We start from the raw sequence: 17,663 nt of genomic DNA, 5'->3' as shown, positions 1-17,663 counted from the left end.
ATCTCAAGAGATGAGGGAAAAATACATCTGCTCCGTCTATGATCTACTCCCAACTTATTTTTGTATGTGTATGTGCGCAGCAGAATCATGTCTTGGCCTGAGTACAGCAGGTGATGTGACAGGAGACTGCACAGTCCCGCAGTCCCTGGTGATGACAAAAGGAAAAGAGATTATAAATATTTATTCAGATCTAGTCTCCTGTGGCCTAAATGAACACCTGTGATATCACTGTATTCTTCTTTGCCACCAATATGCAACAGCAATGTCCTCTTTGTCTCCCACAGGACATTTGTAATTCCTCCCTAAATTTGCTGTGGGACGATTTATATTCAAGCCACAAGAAGATAAATTGTGCTGCTTTTATATACTGGCATTTATTATTTACATGTACAAATAGGAGACATAAATCAAGAAAATGCCAGCATCCTCGTAGTTGATCATTTCCATACTTTGGGTTGTTTATACTTGTTAATTGACGTTAATTGAAATGCATAATGGAATATAATCACAGTGTACAGTTATGTATTGGATATTATGCACAAGCATCCTTAGAGAAGATCGAACTGTGTGTGTGTGCTTCTGCAAACTCAATAATTTTGGGAATTTTCATTTATATTATGCATGCATAGACATGGTATCCGTACTTTTACTCAGTTTGTGCAGTGTCCATGATGGCTGTGTGTGTTTGTATCAGGTATTTAAAAAAATGTTGTTATGATACATCATAGTCTGATTGATAACGAGTCTAATACTAAAACTTTTGTTCTCTCTTCTTAACCTGCCCCACTATTTTCTGTCAGCAATGCAAAAATAATTAAGAAATTCATTCACAGTGTATGATAACACTCTCTCATTCATACATTGGACATTTAAGTTGTATTTAATTCTTTTCCTCTACAACCTCAGATCTAACCAAGTGGTGGGAACATTTAGGATCGCTAAATGTTTAATTTCGATTGAAGACAAGCAGAGCAGGTTATGACACTATAGTTAAAAGTGCAGCTCTCAACGGCACCGCAGGTTTCACAGTTTAAAGGGAGCTCACCTCTGGGCGAGTGGCCAGTAAAATGACTGGCTCTCTTTCATGTGAGAGAGAGATGGGCTACAAGGGCTTTAGTCTCAGGCGGCAATCAATCAACCACATTTTCTGACCATTTTTCAATTATGCATGTTAAGGCTGGCTGGCAAGGTAGTGAGGTGGCCAGGCGAGGCGTCAACTTAAAGTTTTCTTCTTTGAAAAAAAGATTCATTCAGATTACACACACTGACACGTTGTGTGGCTGCTCTTTCCAAGTGGACTGCAGACCTTTGCATCACCAAAAGTGTGATGCTGTCGCTGAAACGACCCTTTTTATTTTGAAAGCAATTAGGAGGAGATATTTCATTATTTACAAGACAATTGAGAAAAAAACAGATTTACTATCTTTTATAATTCCCAAGCAGCAGAGCGACTTACCATAAAGAGCTGCCACCACATCGCTGCTTGACATTATCAGCCAGCTGACAAGATGTGAAAGTCTTAGGGGCCTTTAGATCAGCTCCGAGTGGTGTTTAGTTGGGCATTCAAGCAGCAATGTGTTCCTATCACAGTGGATTGTTTTCCCCCTTTGGGATAAATCTCTCTGACATAGCTGCCTCTATCTCTTTGTCTCTGGCCACAGTTTATCTACAATGGCATTTTAGCTCATTCCACTGCCTCCTAACTTTAGTAATTCCCTTGTATCTTCTGATGAACAATGTTTTTCAAGACATCTCTACATTCTTAACACATATTCTATTTGTTATTGCCCTCTCTTCCACTTTCTGTCTTCCTCCGTCTCAAATTCAATACTTTTCTATTTAAGATTGCAGCGTAATAGGAATGTCTTATGTTTTATACCAAGATATTAGATTTTATCCTCCTTGATGCACTATAAAGATGTCCTCGGCTGAGAGACTGGGGGCTATGTCTGACCTTGTTCAGTGTGTCTGTCTTTGTGTGTGCACAAGTTGGTACGTGTGTGTAAAGACATATGGTATATCTAATTTTCAGCAGACCTCACAGTCAAACGGTCTCTTCCCTTTACACTGTGGATGTTCAGCGCAGTGACAGTCATTCACTACTGATTTGTGACAGACTGGGGTTTCAGCGGCTTGCTTGGTTGGCCTTTAGCATCTGTTGTAGGACCATAAAGTTTAATTTAGACACTTAATATATTTCACCATTGTGATAGTGAAATGTGTTGTCATAAACTAAACTGAATATAACCGACAGCGACTGCAAATATCCCCTGTATTAGGTCAAGCAAACAATTTTCAGCAATCTCATCAGTCTTATCAAATACAAGAGCCATCTTGTCTTTATCTGTTTGAGATTGAAGCCACTGATGCCGTTGTGCCATATTTATTGTAGAAAACCCTTTTTTTTATCTGCAACTTCACTTTGTTTGCATCTCTGACAGAGACATGCTTGTACTTTCCATGGGCTACATTTTCAGAATGACCTTTTTTTAAATTCCCAAGTCATGTCTCCAGTGTGAAAATGTCAAACATTCTCTTTTTAAACCAAGACATGGTATCCTCCTGTATCATATCAATTTCCTCAGTAAGTCTCCTAAGCTGTAGAGCTTACCGTGGTTAAAAGAAAGTCTTTGAGCCCAAGGGTGCTGATGCATCTTTCCTCCTCCTCCAAACACCCCTGCAGGTCAACAGCTGAGTAAGTGGTCAAATCAGATTGAAAAAGCCTCAAGGTTGGATTGAATCAGCACATTTCAAAGAGTTCCATAGCCAGACCAAGCTGAGCATTTGTGAAAAACTGATGATTACTTTCATCATGAATTAGTCTGCCAACTGCTGCTTTAATTAATCTTGTGCAAAATGTCCACTCTCTGAAGGTCCATGGAGACCAGATGACATGTCTGTGTCATTAAAGGGTCAGATCATATGACGATAATGTTGGTATGGTTAGTGTTCCTTTCTAAAACTTTTTTTTTTTAAATTCTGATATATTTTCATTCCTGCTGTAATACTGTCCATCCATCCACTGGATAAACTGCTTATCCGTGCAGTGTTGTGGGATGTGAGTAATCAAATCGATCATTAATGCCAAATCCTTTGAAACAGACACGGTTATGCTTTCATGCAGTAATTTAGGGTCCACAATATTTTTTTAAGATCACAATGTGGATACACTGGTGAAAAGAATAGAGTGGTTATCACTGCTATTCCTAGAACACATCTCTTTTGCATTTAGCGTTCTCCCCATTAGCACTGTCGGCCATCTGTCCAAAATGAAGTAGTGGTGTACAATTGTGTAATAAAAGCAGTTTAGTTGATTCATTTGTATTAAGACATACATAATGATTTGGTGCCAATTGGAATTTAACATTTATCTCTGGTTTACACTGATGTGGGAAAACAAATGCGTATTTCTGCCGTATTTAGATGGTGATGTGTTTTACTGCTGTGATGTGTGTGCAGTGGGTGATGGGTAATATCATATCTAATCAAAATCAATTTGTTCGACTATAACGCTACAATTACCTTGAGGGCAGAGCAGATTAAGGCCTGTCGTCATTGGATGATTGAATTAGAATATGTTATTAAAAAGGATAATGAGTATGTGAAAGCAAACATTAGGCTTTGATTACTACTCTCATCAAGAGGTAATATTTAACTAAGTGCAAAACAGCTTATTAAATGTGCAGGCTCATCAGGCAGATAGTATTGGTAAATTAACCTGCACTAGAACAACTCTCTAGACTGTGTTTGTCTTTGGAAAGGCTGTTTTCCAGCCATTCATTAAAATTGCTCAAACTGGCTCTCTCCTCCTATTACTGAGGAAGGTAACATTTAGTGTATGTGTGTGATGTAATCAGTTCCTATCTAAATACAGGGTGATATTTATGTGAATGCTTGTTGCTAATTAATAGCTCTGTACTTGGCCTTGTACCTAAACCCTTTCAAAGCATCTCCAAGCTCATCTCTGTTGGTTACAGTGTTACAGGCTCTGGGTGATGTACTCGGTGTACACACTGAGATCAGTGGTGAGCAACTACAGGGCCTCATTAGTGTCTTATTTGATACCTGGAGTTAAAGTTATGAATTACTGCTAATGTTGTCTATGTTGTTAGAATTTACACAGTTTAACCAACTTATCCAAGTCCAGTGAAATTGCACCCAAAATGACTATTCAATTGTTGTTGTTGTTTTTAGTTTTTTTTAATTAGCAGTGTATCTAAAGTAGTAATGGTGCTACTACCAATAGCCACATAAAATCAGACTAATTATAAGGCACACACACAAAGGCAAACGGTGCACCTCATGGAGGGTCCAGGGCTGCATTATAAGCAAAGTGATTTAGGAAGCCTTTTTCCCAGGCAGGTAATTTGATTCTTGGAGGTCGATGTTGGGGTGGTTTTGGGGTCATCCATGTAGCCAGTCCCCACTCTAATAAAACCAGAGGCCGGTGGTGGGCCAGGGGGCTAAAAACCCCCATTAACTTCTCTCCCATCAGCATTGGAACAGGCAACCTCATAACCCTGCAAAGCAGCCATACTCCCTGATCATGTGACCAGGGAGCTGCTGAGCTGATGACTAGGCACCTCAAGTCAGACATCATTCTCAGAGAAAGATCTGAAGGGATCAGAGGAAAAGGGATGGTTAGTTTCTTGACTCATTTCAATTCAAGATTCCTTATTTATTCTTCAAGGGGCAGCAAGTTCACAGAACACACAGACAACTCACCTCCATAAAACCGATCCAAATGTAAGTATTACAAAGAGTTAAAGGAATATAAATATAAATTGAGGGTGCATAAGTAAGAACTAATACACCCATTACAGGGTCCGACATGAACGGTTGCCCGAATGCCCGGGGCAAGTAAATATTTCCAGCGGGCCAGCAGAAACTGCGCAGACATGCCCGATCAGGCAAGCACTGACTCAGATTTTCTTATTTTTTATTTTCGGGCTTTTATGCATTTATTTTGAAAGGACACTGGAGAAAGACAGGGGGAGAGGGGGGAGAGAGTGAGAGGGGGGATTGACGGTGAATTTGACGCAGAGCAAAGGGACTGTGTGGAATCGTACTCACCGCAGCGGTTGTGCTCTACCAGGTGAGATACGTATGTCGCCTGCGGCTCGTCGTATTTAATCGGCAATTTCACCGAGCGTTTCGCTGACGGTGAGCGGCCTGACGCTGCTTCATTAACGCCGCTGCTGTTTCAGACTCGGGGCAGACGCACACAGTAACAGTCACCTGTTACCGTTACCATACCGACGAGCTAACGTGTCCTTTTTAGGTTATAACCCTGTTGGCAATAAACACACCTGAAAACGGTGCTTCAACCGAACTACACAGCTGTTAGATGATTGGCTGTTTGCCTGTCACTGTTGTTTCAATGTCCCACTTCCTTGACTTTTACAGGGGCATCTCAATAAACTAGAATAACATGGAAAGGTCTGGGCTATTTCCAGTAGTTCAAGTCAAATGGCCCCAACCAAGTATTGAGAGCATATAGTTGGATACATTTTTTTTAGATACTGAATTAATACTGAAGCAATTGTCCACTGTCCACTGCAGCATGTGAATGCAAAATCTGACTGGAGGAGTCAGATATCTGCTAAAATGTTGTCCAGGTTAATGTTTTTGGCCATTAAAGGCCCTTCAGTTCAAGATTTCAACTGTGATCGGGCATTAAGCAGGTGGCTCATCTCTTCAGATAGGGCAGGGAGGGTGTAACTGCTACTGGTAAAATAATGTGAAATAGCATTTAATTTCACATATCTGCAATGATTGCCATTTAATTTAATTATAAATAATAATACTGCTTTCTGAAGAAAGAACTGTTGTGTAGTGTTGTATACAGTCAACAGGAAATGGATTTTAGTAAGATATACTGGTAAGTCATGAGCGAAAGTATGCATCACACAGAAAAAAACCTCTTAGGCAGGGCAAGTAAGAATTTAGATGGGGCAAGTAGATTTGAGAATAGGGAAAAACCTTAACGTCGGACCTTACATTTTTCTTTTGAGTTTTTCCTAAGATTAGATAATTGAATATCAACAGCACTCCAAGTGAAGTTAGTTCATGTAGGCAGTACAAATGCTGCTGATCTTTTTTTAACAATCACATCTGTATTTAATTTTTATCCCATTTTGTCAATGGACACAGTTTTTGTTTGTTCATGTGTAGATGAGATTATCATTTCTTTAATTTCTTTAAATCCAGAAAAGATCTAAATTTAAATATTTGAATTTTTTGTACAAAATCTACGACAGACCCCTACAGTTAGCCAAGGGAAGTATAAATTGATTCAGATGCTCATTCATTTACAGTATGAATACAGTCTGAAAATAAGTGAGATAGCTCGCGAGAAAGCTAAAATCCATCTGGTGGCTTTATGATCTGAAAACAATTAAATCATCATTGTCCATTGGAATTGCATGCAGTAGAAATTTGTCAGAAGAATCAGATGTATGAAATATACAAAATGCATACATTTTTTAGTAGCAATGCTCACAGGTCATAGGGGTGGTTCTTTATTATGTCCCTATTGAGAATACTCACAGCCAAAGGGCACAAATGATTTTTTTATCCCCTTTTTTTCCTGGCAAGGGAGACCTTGACTATGTGAGTGACCTGCTTCACTTCCTGCCCTTTCATAATAAGTGCCTTGAAGACAGGTCCTATACTGACTGCTGCTTCTATCCTCCCTCCCAGACACAGCACTTTGGTCTTACTGACATTAAGGTCAAAGAAGCTACTGTCAAACCAAGTGGCAAGGTGGTCAGTGGTTGAGAGTAAGTAGAGCTAGTTACATCCTGTAGACAGGCAACCAGGACCGTGTCATCAGCACATTTTTCGAGTTGATGTCTTAGCTGCTATATTTGACTTAAAAGGGATATTCTGGCGTAAGTTTAACCCATGGTCTATGAATCACATTGTGAGACCGAGTAGAACACTCCCTCCAGTGATCAAGTTTGCCGACCGCAAACTTCTCGAGTTGGTGCGACTTCAGCACAGACAGTGCTGTAACAATAACAGTGTGTGAGGGAGTTGCTCAAACTATCACAGTCAGCAAAGCCAGCTTGCATTAGAAATGAACATCACTGGACTCCTTACCTTTCTACTGCACTTGGTAATTGATTTGTTAGGGCTTCTGCATTAGTAGGAAGCAGCTGGAGGAGAGTGGGTGAGTTCTGTTTTTGTCTCTTTTCAACGTAAGTAAGAGTAGCCAGGGTTTTTGTGCCGCCCCCAGCGATATGCAGGGTTTTTTCTGCATTATAAATTTTGAGGCGGCCGCGCGCCTGAATCTTGATTGAAAATCAATGAAAGCTCAGTGACGCTGTTTTCAACCAGAGACGTTCTCAACTCGACCGCAGCAGAAGGGGTGCGTTTGATTTAAACTCCGGGCCGGGCCGCAAGGTGATGTTGACGCGCTGCTTGTGTGCCCGCGGGGGCGGGGCTCATTGGGGCTCCGCTCCGTTCAGACGTTATGCTGAGCGTGAACCGACGCACCTCACCGGCGCAGAGCGTGAAGAGAGAGAGAAGGAGACGCGGTGGTGTCCTTTGCTGCTTGGTGACAGGACTTCGGGTACCCGTAAAAGCCGACTCCCAATTTACTGCCGGTCCCAAATTTTTAATAATCATGCTAGCGTTTCACCATCTCTCATCTCTGCCAGTCAGCCTCTCAACCTGCCGCCTCTCGCGCGCGCGGGCGCACCGCAAGTACACACACGTGAGGAAAAAAAATAAAAAATTTATTTGGATACTTTTTAAAAAAAATTTTATGTTAGTGGGAAACACTGATCAAGCTGTGCGTACGCACAACTCTCCGCAATATTCCATTGATAAATCACACCGGACCCAAGAATGGTGCAGACATGAACACACCTCATATTCCACCCCTAGAATGCCTCAGCACGTGCATAATTAAGTAGCCATGTGCGCTCTGTGGAGCAGCAACAAAGTAACAACAAAGACAACGGGCGGAGAGCGTGATTCACCCGGAATGATGCTTCGGCGGACCTGCCCTCGCTTTTGAGGTCGGTTGTGAGAAAAATGCCTGCTGTCCAGACAACTGTGTTTTTTTAAAGGGGACCTATTATGCTCCTTTTTGCACCAACTAAAATAGTTCCTGGGTGTCTTAAAGACATGTCTGTGACGTGTTTCGGTCAAAATACCCCAAAGATCAAACATCACAGCATTCTCAAAAACAGGGCTCTGCAAAACGGTCTGTTTCAGTGGCCCCTCCCTTTAAATGCAAATGAACCACTCCCTCAGCATTGCGTTACCATGACGATGTCTACTACTAGTACCTATACTGATTTGGCCAAAATGTAGTATGCAAACAAAAGCTAAATCTGCAGTAGGCAAATTGCCAGATCTCCAGTATGCATCTGACCAGTCTACATTGTGTAATGAAATGTGCCCATGACCTAGTCTCACCCTAACCAAAGATGGTATAGAGTAGTCTTTGCCATGTAGGCTACTGTAACCATGTAACATGTAATATAAAAATGCAAAAATAAATATATAAAATAAATTAAAAATATATGCAGAATGGTCAGTTCATTGTAAAACAGTTATTTATTGATGTAAATGTGGTGATTTGTGCACATAGACTACAGCAGCACTGCTCCTCTCCTCCTCCTTCTCACAGCTTCACTTTTCATTCAAACTAATTCAACTGCCACAAGATTTCATCAATGAGACCAACATTCTGCTAAATAGACTAACCACACGGCGGTAAACGTCTAAAAAACCTGCGGGTATGTTTATTAGCGATGGTTTTCTCTACCGCGATGAGCACGGACGCCTGCCCGGCCAAGGAGGCCTGCAGACGGGCTCTGCCTGTGTGAGGAGCCGCTGCAGCTCCGGAGCTCCGGTGCTCCGGCGGTCCAGCGTTACGTCGGTCCGACGAACAACGTCGCCCCGGCGGTACGTCGCTGCTCACACAGGTACAGCTTCACTTACATGAAACGTCGGCGTAAACTTCTAAATAAAACTTAGTAAAGTGACGTTACAGCGCTAAAACATGCAGGGAAGAAGCAGGAAGTAGTCCGCTTCGCTCTCCGCTGTGACACCAGGCACAACAGAGCAGCATGGGAGGAGGCGGGGCCGGCTGGAGCAGAGACCTCGGCATGACCATGTAGGGGAGTCCGGCACGCCATGACGTAGACTCGAGCTCATGTCAAAAAAAAGCACAACCGAGTGTAACAGGTGTGCAGAGAAATCTCAATTATCTAGCAGGGTTTACCTCCAAATGCATTAACCTCATGATATGACACTTCCACGGCCTCTAGAACCATTATCCAACATTTTAAACATATATAAAAGTCTGAAAAGCTGGAAAAGCATAATAGGTCCCCTTTAAATATACTTTTTTTTGTTGTTCTTCATCACGCGATCGACCCACACTGTCTCGATCGCGATCAACGTAATGAGCACCCCTGGTATAAACATTGTCACGCAGCAATATGGGACTCCACTCCCCCCCCGCTGCCGCCTCAGCCGAAATTTTGGCCAGGAAAAACCCTGCCCTAAATAAACTAAATTTTAATTTATATAGCACCCTTCGTAGTACGAGTACACAGTGCTACTGTGTACAAATAATACAGTATACAAATAAAACAATAATTCAATCAACACAAAAATTAAATAACAATAAAAAGCATAAAGAAACGTATGCACACGGCATAGGGCAGTGCATAGATAAAATACAATAACAATCAACATGGCACTGCAAGGCCAAAGGAGGTTAACGCAGACAGTTTAGTGACATACAATGGTAAATGGGCCGTGGGTACCGCTTAAAGGTAGGGTCTGGAGTTTTGTTTGTTGCAGTTTGTAAACAAAACATTGAAACTCAGCCCCTCCTCTCGGGCTAAGCTGTGTAGCCTCCTGCTCCTGACAGCAGCCGTTGTCAGGACCGCAAAGGAAAGGAAATACAGTCTGAAAGAACCGCTGGAGCCGTGGGCCGATTAGCCGACCTTTCGCCAACACCGGGAGCCTCCGTGTATGTTTTTATGCCGTTGTGGTGAACTAAGAAGCGGGTGTTAGCAACGGATGCTAACCGCTAGCGCTAGCCGAAGTTAGCATCGAGCTAGCTCACTACAACGGCCGCAATACTTGTTACCAGTGTCGGTGACGGTCGGGAATCGGTCCGCAGCTCCAGCGCTTCACTCAGACTGTATTTATTAGGGCCACGGGCCATCGCACCGGGCACTGATCCCTACAGCTATGAAATAGCTGCAGCTGTTATTGTGTGGAGTTTAGTTCCTAGTTTTCTTTCTTCATCTTCCGGCCAGATTTCGGTTAGTTGCAGGACAAATTATATATCAAAACCAAGGGGGCAGTTGTCGGTCTGAGAAGTGAAGCTCACTTCCGCGTTCAAAAAACTGCAATCCCCTCGGATTCCTCTGGGGGCTGGTGTCAGAAGGGAGCATTCCCCATAGACCCCCGTGTTAAAATCGCCGACTTTACATCCTCAGTAAACATGTTAAAAGCCTGGTGTCAGAACGTTTTTTCGTCTCAATCGATAGTTTCTACCCCCGCTTAAAACTCTAGCCAATTAGGGCGCGGAAACGTTGAGTGACAGGTCCGAGCAGCTCCGTGGACAGCTGCTTCGAGGCCAGTGGGCGGGTTCTCGGCCGGCCAATCCAACATGGCGCTGTCCAGGCCGCCATATTTGAGTCACAAAAACGACTCCCCAAAACCAATGGGTGACGTCACGGACGCTACGTCCATTCTTTTTACAGTCTATGATCAAAACGTGCGGTTTGATCGGGATCGGTGTGCTATTACTTTTCTCAACAGTGTTGAGTGCGACGTAAGTCGCGAAAAACTGCGCAAAATTTTGCATTGAAGTCAATGGGACGGGCGAAAAAGACCAATCATTGGAGTTTAACAAACGTCTACTGCTCAGGCATACTTTCACCTAGAGACTTCATTTAAACTTTAAACAGTAGACACAAGTCTTGTGTATTGTTGTATTCCTCCACGTTTTGATGGGTCATATAGTTTTTGATCAATCCATGATCAATGACCATGATCATTTTTGGAGAAATTATGAGATTATAATGGTTGTGTATTGCACGGAATGTTCGTGTCAGAGCGCGTGACATCATCGGTTAGAGTGGGAGAGAGTGAAAAAACATTCTGGATTTTTTCTGGATAAACTGTCAGCCCGGCCACAATTTACACTCTACACACATAATTTTTTCAGAAATTGTAAGACAAACTTGTTATCTCTCATATCATGTGCTCAAAATATCAGAGAGACTTACAGAATTTACAGAACAAGCCTCTGACTCCAATACAAATATTTTCTGAGAGAAGCAGAACGGACCGATGTTTTAAAACTGCCAGCGTCTCCAAAATATTTACTGTAGAAACACCAAATCGTACCACATTTTTCAGGAAGTCCTTAGAGCAACGTGATCTGTGTTTTGTTCTGATAGGAGTTACCGTTTTGTCACAGTAAGCCTAAATGTGAGACCGGTGCAGAGGCAGAAAATCGCTCTTTTTCTCCACGTTTCTGTCTGCCTCAGCCTGGGGGGCCCCTATCGCCGTGGTAACCACCTCGAGTTGCCGTGGTAATGTCTGATTCTCAGGCCAGAGCTCGTTAACTTCATAAACAATCCACCTGGTGCTCGTTTAAATGTTTATAAACACAGACACAGCTAAATCAGACTGACACAGGATGCAGCTCATAACATGTGTCAAGTCAGTCACACACAGACTCTAGAGCCAGCTTCATGTGATTACAGTTACACACACACACATCAAAACACACAGGTAACATACAAATGCGCGGAAGCGCGCACTCCTCTCCCACACTCTAACACACATACAGCTTACAGCTCCTCCATATCAGTGCTTATAGAAAGATGATCATGTGTCTGTCTGATCAGCTCTGTCTTGACCTTAAGATCATGGGTTTGATTCCCATGTTGACAGAGATGGCAAAACCGGCAGTAGCCCCGTGGGCCTTTCAAAATTTCCCCAGAGGAAATTTTCTAGTTTTACTTTGTTGTCCTGACTGCTGCTGCTGAGAGAGAGAGAGACTCAGTAGCATCAGACAGCTAGTGCGGCTAGCAGGCCTGAGTCCTCCTACTCTACTGCACGTAGCTTCACCTGAGCTCTGTAATTGGCTGGAGAGAAAACACAGACTCTCTCGCCATAGATATCTATGCTCTCTTGGGACTCTCTCGCTCCACCCAGAAACGTCCACGTGCATAACAAAACCTGAACAAAACAGAGCAAAAGACCAAAATACAGGCAAGGGGAGGGGGGGCTGCAGACACAGCCCCCACCACACAGGCCTAGAAGCCCGTAGGTGATGATTAAGATGGATTTCATTTGTACAAGTCTAATGTTTATTTTTGGGCACAAAACTCCAGACCCAACCTTTAACACTCAAAAGCTTGTCAAAAGCTTTGCATGATTTCAATAGAAACCATGCAAAGCTAACAGGTGTTTGATGCCTCGTATTATGTGCTGGGACCATATTTTTACAGTTGACAAAGTATGGTGCTGTTTTGAGCATTATTTGTGGCCATGAGTAGCTTCTTTTTATCTGTGGTTGGCTGTGGCTCCATAGACAGCAGTATTTGCTACCTGGCTGTACTGAAGTCGCTACAACTTGAGTTACAAGTTTGTGGTCGCCAAACTTGATCTCTGGGGGGGATGTTCTACTCAGTCTCATGGTGCCTTATGGAGTTGATAGCACAGCACTGATTTACTGATGGTGTAGAGGTAAAACACCATCCATCAGAAGTCACCTAACAGAAACTTTGGTTGATCTATCTTGTCTGTCTTGTAAGCTACATTCAGTTCAATCTCCAAATAGTTATCAAATGTACAGCACCACATTTCCAGTAATTCTCTCTGTAAATAATGCAAGTGAATAGACAGTGTTAGCATGTCAGTGGTAACCTTAGATTCCCTGGTATGCATAGACGCCCCCACTGTATGCTTGCATGTTTCATTTCTGTCACATCGCATCAGTGTTACAAAGCCTTCAGTGTACAGGTCCAAGTTAGAAACCTGACAGTGAAGCGGCATCTCCATGAAGGTCATGCTACACATTCACCTGTAGTTCAACCAATTTAATATGCAATTAGAAGACACAACTTCTTAATTATCTCAGACCCCCCTTACTTTACCCTCTTTGACTTAGTTTGCTTGTTTGTATTCCCTACACTCTTATCAGACTATCTATTATAGTGCATTCCAGTCTGTTTTGATGTCTCCATCTCTGCTATATTTCAAACTCAGAAAAAAGTACCAATTTAACATCTGTAGTCATGGAGTGGTCTATTTTCCTATACAAAACAGCAGGTGAAAACAAACAAAGCAATGAACAACCATTTATTCTAGACAATAACTAAGTTATTGTCTTCCATGCTTTTGTGAACAAATGGAAATTATTTCACTGTGCTTTCTTTTGTGCCACCACATTAAATTTTTATATTTTAGCTCCACCAGGGAAACCGTCAAGATGTTGGTTATTCTGCCCATCACTTTAACATTACCTGGTGCTTCTTGGGGCACTAAATTCAATTACTGATTCTATTTATTAATTGCTTTTTTGCTTCTCTCTTTCCCTATTATTTCCTCCTCTGCCCCACCACCATATGCCCCTTCTTATTTCCTCTTTAGTGGGATGCCATCACGGAGATGGACGAGCACAACCGGCCCATCCATACCTTCCAGGTTTGCAATGTGATGGAGCCCAATCAGAACAACTGGCTCCGTTCCAACTGGATCTCTCGACAGGCGGCTCAAAAGATTTACGTGGAGCTTCGCTTCACCCTGCGTGATTGCAACTCCATTCCTTGGGTCTCTGGCACCTGCAAGGAGACCTTCAACCTCTTCTACCATGAGACTGATGAAGCTCATGGTGTCAAATTCAAGCCTGCACAGTACACCAAGATCGACACCATCGCTGCTGATGAGAGCTTCACTCAGATGGATCTCGGAGATCGCATCCTCAAGCTCAACACAGAGGTGCGCGAGGTGGGACCCATGACCAGGAAGGGCTTCTATCTGGCATTCCAGGACATTGGTGCCTGCATAGCCTTGGTTTCAGTGAGGGTTTACTATAAGAAATGTCCGTTCACGCTGAGGAACCTGGCCTCATTTCCAGACACGGTACCTCGGGTGGACTCGTCCTCACTGGTGGAGGTGAGGGGAGCATGCATTGATCATGCCGAAGAAAGAGACACACCCAAGTTGTTCTGTGGAGCTGATGGTGATTGGTTGGTCCCCTTGGGAAGATGCGTCTGCAGCGTTGGATATGAGGAGCTTGACGGCTCATGTGTTGGTGAGTTTCCCAACTTTTCTATCTAGTATTTTGCTTATGATTCATAAACATAACATTTTGTTAGAAGAAGTCTTCCTGATCGCACAATATCAAGAAACCGTTGGGGAAAATGGCTTGTACATACAACATAGAATGTTGGACTGCGCTCTCAGTCTCAGTCTCAGCCATCCAGGTCATGGTATCTCTTACAGCTTTACAAAAGCAGCTGGATTAAAGGGGAATTGCCATTTTTTTACAATCTGGGCCTTATTTCTAGCATAAAATATGATAATTTACTCACCCAGATAACTTTGGTGTCATTACAAGTCGTTCCGACGAAGTACATGGGGCAGCGCAATGCAGCTAAATAACACATTATCTGCCGCAAAACTTGTTCATTTCACCAATATTTTGTTATGATACGCTAGTGCTATTCCCCTCTGAGTCCGCGGTTAGCTGTTATCAACAACCGGGGTCTGTAGGTACTAACCTCTGACCTGGATGATGTCATCTCTGAGCGCTGCCCGGCTCATTCTGATAATAATCATTCCACTTTGGCATTCGGGTCCATTTTTAGCACAACTAGCCGGAGCTTTAGTGAGTCCAGGCTGCGGAGAGGAAAGCTGTGGAAGCTAAACTTCGTCCAGCTGCTCATTTTGTTCTGACAACTCAGAAACACGCAGAAACTGACCATAGCATTAGCAGTAGCAACAAGCCCCGCGGCGCTCAGAGATGATATCATCCAGGTCAGAGGTTAGTAGGTCAACCTACAGACCCCGGATGTTGATAACAGCTAACCCCGGACTCAGAGGGGAATAGCACTAGCGTATCATAACAAAATATTGGAGAAATGAATGAGTTTCGCGTTATTTAGAGGCTGCATTGTGCTGCCCTGTGTACTTGCATTATATGGATATACAGTACGCGCCAATTTCATCGGAACGACTTGTAATGACACCATAGTTGTCTGGGTGAGTAAATGATCGTATTTTATGCTAGAAATAAGGTCCAGATTGTAAAAAACTGCAATTATCCTTATATTATTTCACATTGTGAAATAGCCTCTTCAGTACTATCTACTGTGGAGTTCCAGGCATTTAACTTCTTTTGGGGTCATTTACACCATGAGTACCACTGAAGAAAATAGTTGACCCAGCTGGCCATCATGTGAGTCGGAATGGTCACCTGACTCATGGTCTGGTTAGGTGTTAAGTTGTCTGGGGAGTGATCTCAATACTGCATCGGAAGCAGCACATAAGTGGTGTCGTTGACCACCTCCTCTGTTACTGCGTTCTTTTAATGTGATGAATTTTATATCAAACACTGTGACTCATATGATATTAACAACCCACATCATGGCTGGGCCAGTCACTGAGTCTTCTCACCGACCACACCACAAAGTAAATGCTGGAGCTATCCACGAGTCGGTTTGAACTAAAGAGGTCTTTTGTTTAAGAGCTGAAAGGACCTCAAGCCCAGTCATATCTTCTTGTGCTGTTTGCTGTCTCAAAACAGAGCTGAACTGCATGATCAAACAGGACGTGTATATCTTTAGTCTGTTATTTACAGTTCTCACTTTCTACCCAAATGGCCCCCTCACTTAAGAGTCTTCTGTATATTCCCTTCTCTATTCTTTTCACTCTTTTCTGTCTGTTCCCTTCATTTGTTAATATATTCTTTAATCAACATGTGAAGACTTACAGTACTATAGCCAGGGAGTCAATTTCTCATTTGGCGTGTTTAATAGAAGAACTGAAGCATCACACTGTTAGTCAGATAAGAAATGCGGATAGATAAGGTGGCTGATAGAGTATCTGCACAGCTTGATTTCCATCTATTTCATGTATTTTCACAATGCATGCAACAGCTACAAATGATAACGTGTATGTAAGTGGCTTTCCATCTTTCTAGAAGAGTCCATTTTCTATATATTGCATCCATACACTAATCTCCGGTGTCGTCCTATATCAAAGATTTCCAAAAGCATTTTCTTTTTCAGTTTTGCTTCCTCACTTCACCCCCTCCTGTTCCTCATCACCATTCTTCATCCCCACCATGTTATTGGTAGATGCTAACTCTTTGGCAAATAAGACCAGATAATTTGTGGAGAATACAGTGTTTAGGATTGTTAGTGTGCTGGCATAGAGCGTTTCTGGTACTGTCAAAGGCTGTGTGTGTGTGTGTGTGTGTGTGTGTGTGTGTGTGTGTGTGTGTGTGTGTGTGTGTGTGTGTGGTGTGTGTGGTGTGTGTGTGTGTGTGTGTGTGTGTGTGTGTGTGTGTGTGTGTGTGTGTGGTGTGTGTGTGTGTGTGTGTGTGTGTGTGTGTGTGTGTGTGTGTGTGTGTGTGATTTACAGATAGCAGTGCATTGGTGAATCCAGTTTGTGGTCAAAAGTGAAGACTCCAACATCAGAGCTCTTTCATAGCATTTGCTGACTCAGTGCTATCTGTCTTGTGTTTGTGTTGAAGTTCAGGCTGTGCACAGAACTACAGGAGAATGGAGTGTGTGTATGTATTTGTATGTTGTTGTGTATATCAATGTTGTACCACCCACTGTCCCAAAGGCTACCTTGGTGTGACAGATTACCTGGCTGGCTTGGTCCCAGTTTGATCCTCAACTCTCTGATATGAGCTTGGGGTTATCGCTGGCACCACCAGTCAGGGGGAAAGCTGCAGTACAAAAAAATGCCTTTATTTTTATAAACTTATTTTTGGGGGCTTTTTTGGCCTTTAGTTGATAGCACAGTTAAGAGAGAGAGACAGGAAATGGGAGGCAGAGAGAGGGGGAATGACATGCAGGAAAGGGCCGCTCGATGCGGGATTCGAACCGGGGCCACCTGCAGTGAGGACTGTAGCCTCAACAACTGAGCTAAACACCCGCAAAATGCCTTTATGGAGGCCCAGCATAACTTATTTTTAAACCATGTAAAGGCCTGGTTTAACAGTTAATTACATGACTAAAAATACAATAGGCAGATATGCAGTCTACAAGGTATCCTGTGTCCTTGGAGAGAAACCACCCACTTAATGTAAAAAGTGTTAGGTTATAGAATTTAAATACACAGCTTAATTTGCTGACCAAACTCCTACATCTAATTAATCCTGACAAGTAACAATATACCACGCATGGTGCCACTGGAACATCACTAATTTTAACACATGCGACTGTTCTACATTTACTGCAAAGAATTTAACATAAAGGAAGCTGGTGACACAAACCCAATCTTTTTATCTGTGTCCCGCTGACTGGTTTGTGACATTGTGACGGATCAAGACACCGTACCCCAACATTTATTTTACTAGAATGAACAAGATGCACAGTAGGCAGAATCAGTGGTACAAATTGGATGACATAGGGCGGTTTTGTTCCTCTCCA

At 42.8% G+C, this 17,663-nt stretch overlaps 1 protein-coding gene across 1 annotated transcript in view; it reads left to right on the top strand.

Moving 5' to 3' along the window:
* LOC146964853 (ephrin type-A receptor 6-like) overlaps positions 1-17,663 on the top strand; it is a 173,454-nt gene that overhangs the window by 41,611 nt on the left and 114,180 nt on the right. Inside the window, exon 3 of the mRNA XM_085764227.1 lies at positions 13,648-14,311. Within this exon, the coding sequence (XP_085620353.1) occupies positions 13,648-14,311 (664 nt within the window). The remainder of the gene's footprint in view (positions 1-13,647; positions 14,312-17,663) is intronic.

This window comes from Trachurus japonicus, chromosome 21, assembly GCF_045865225.1.
Source record: "Trachurus japonicus isolate A0001 chromosome 21, Traja_1.0".
In the NCBI taxonomy this organism is placed as follows: domain Eukaryota; kingdom Metazoa; phylum Chordata; class Actinopteri; order Carangiformes; family Carangidae; genus Trachurus; species Trachurus japonicus.
Note: the sequence above shows the minus strand (reverse complement) of the source record. Positions and strands in the feature narration are given on the sequence as shown.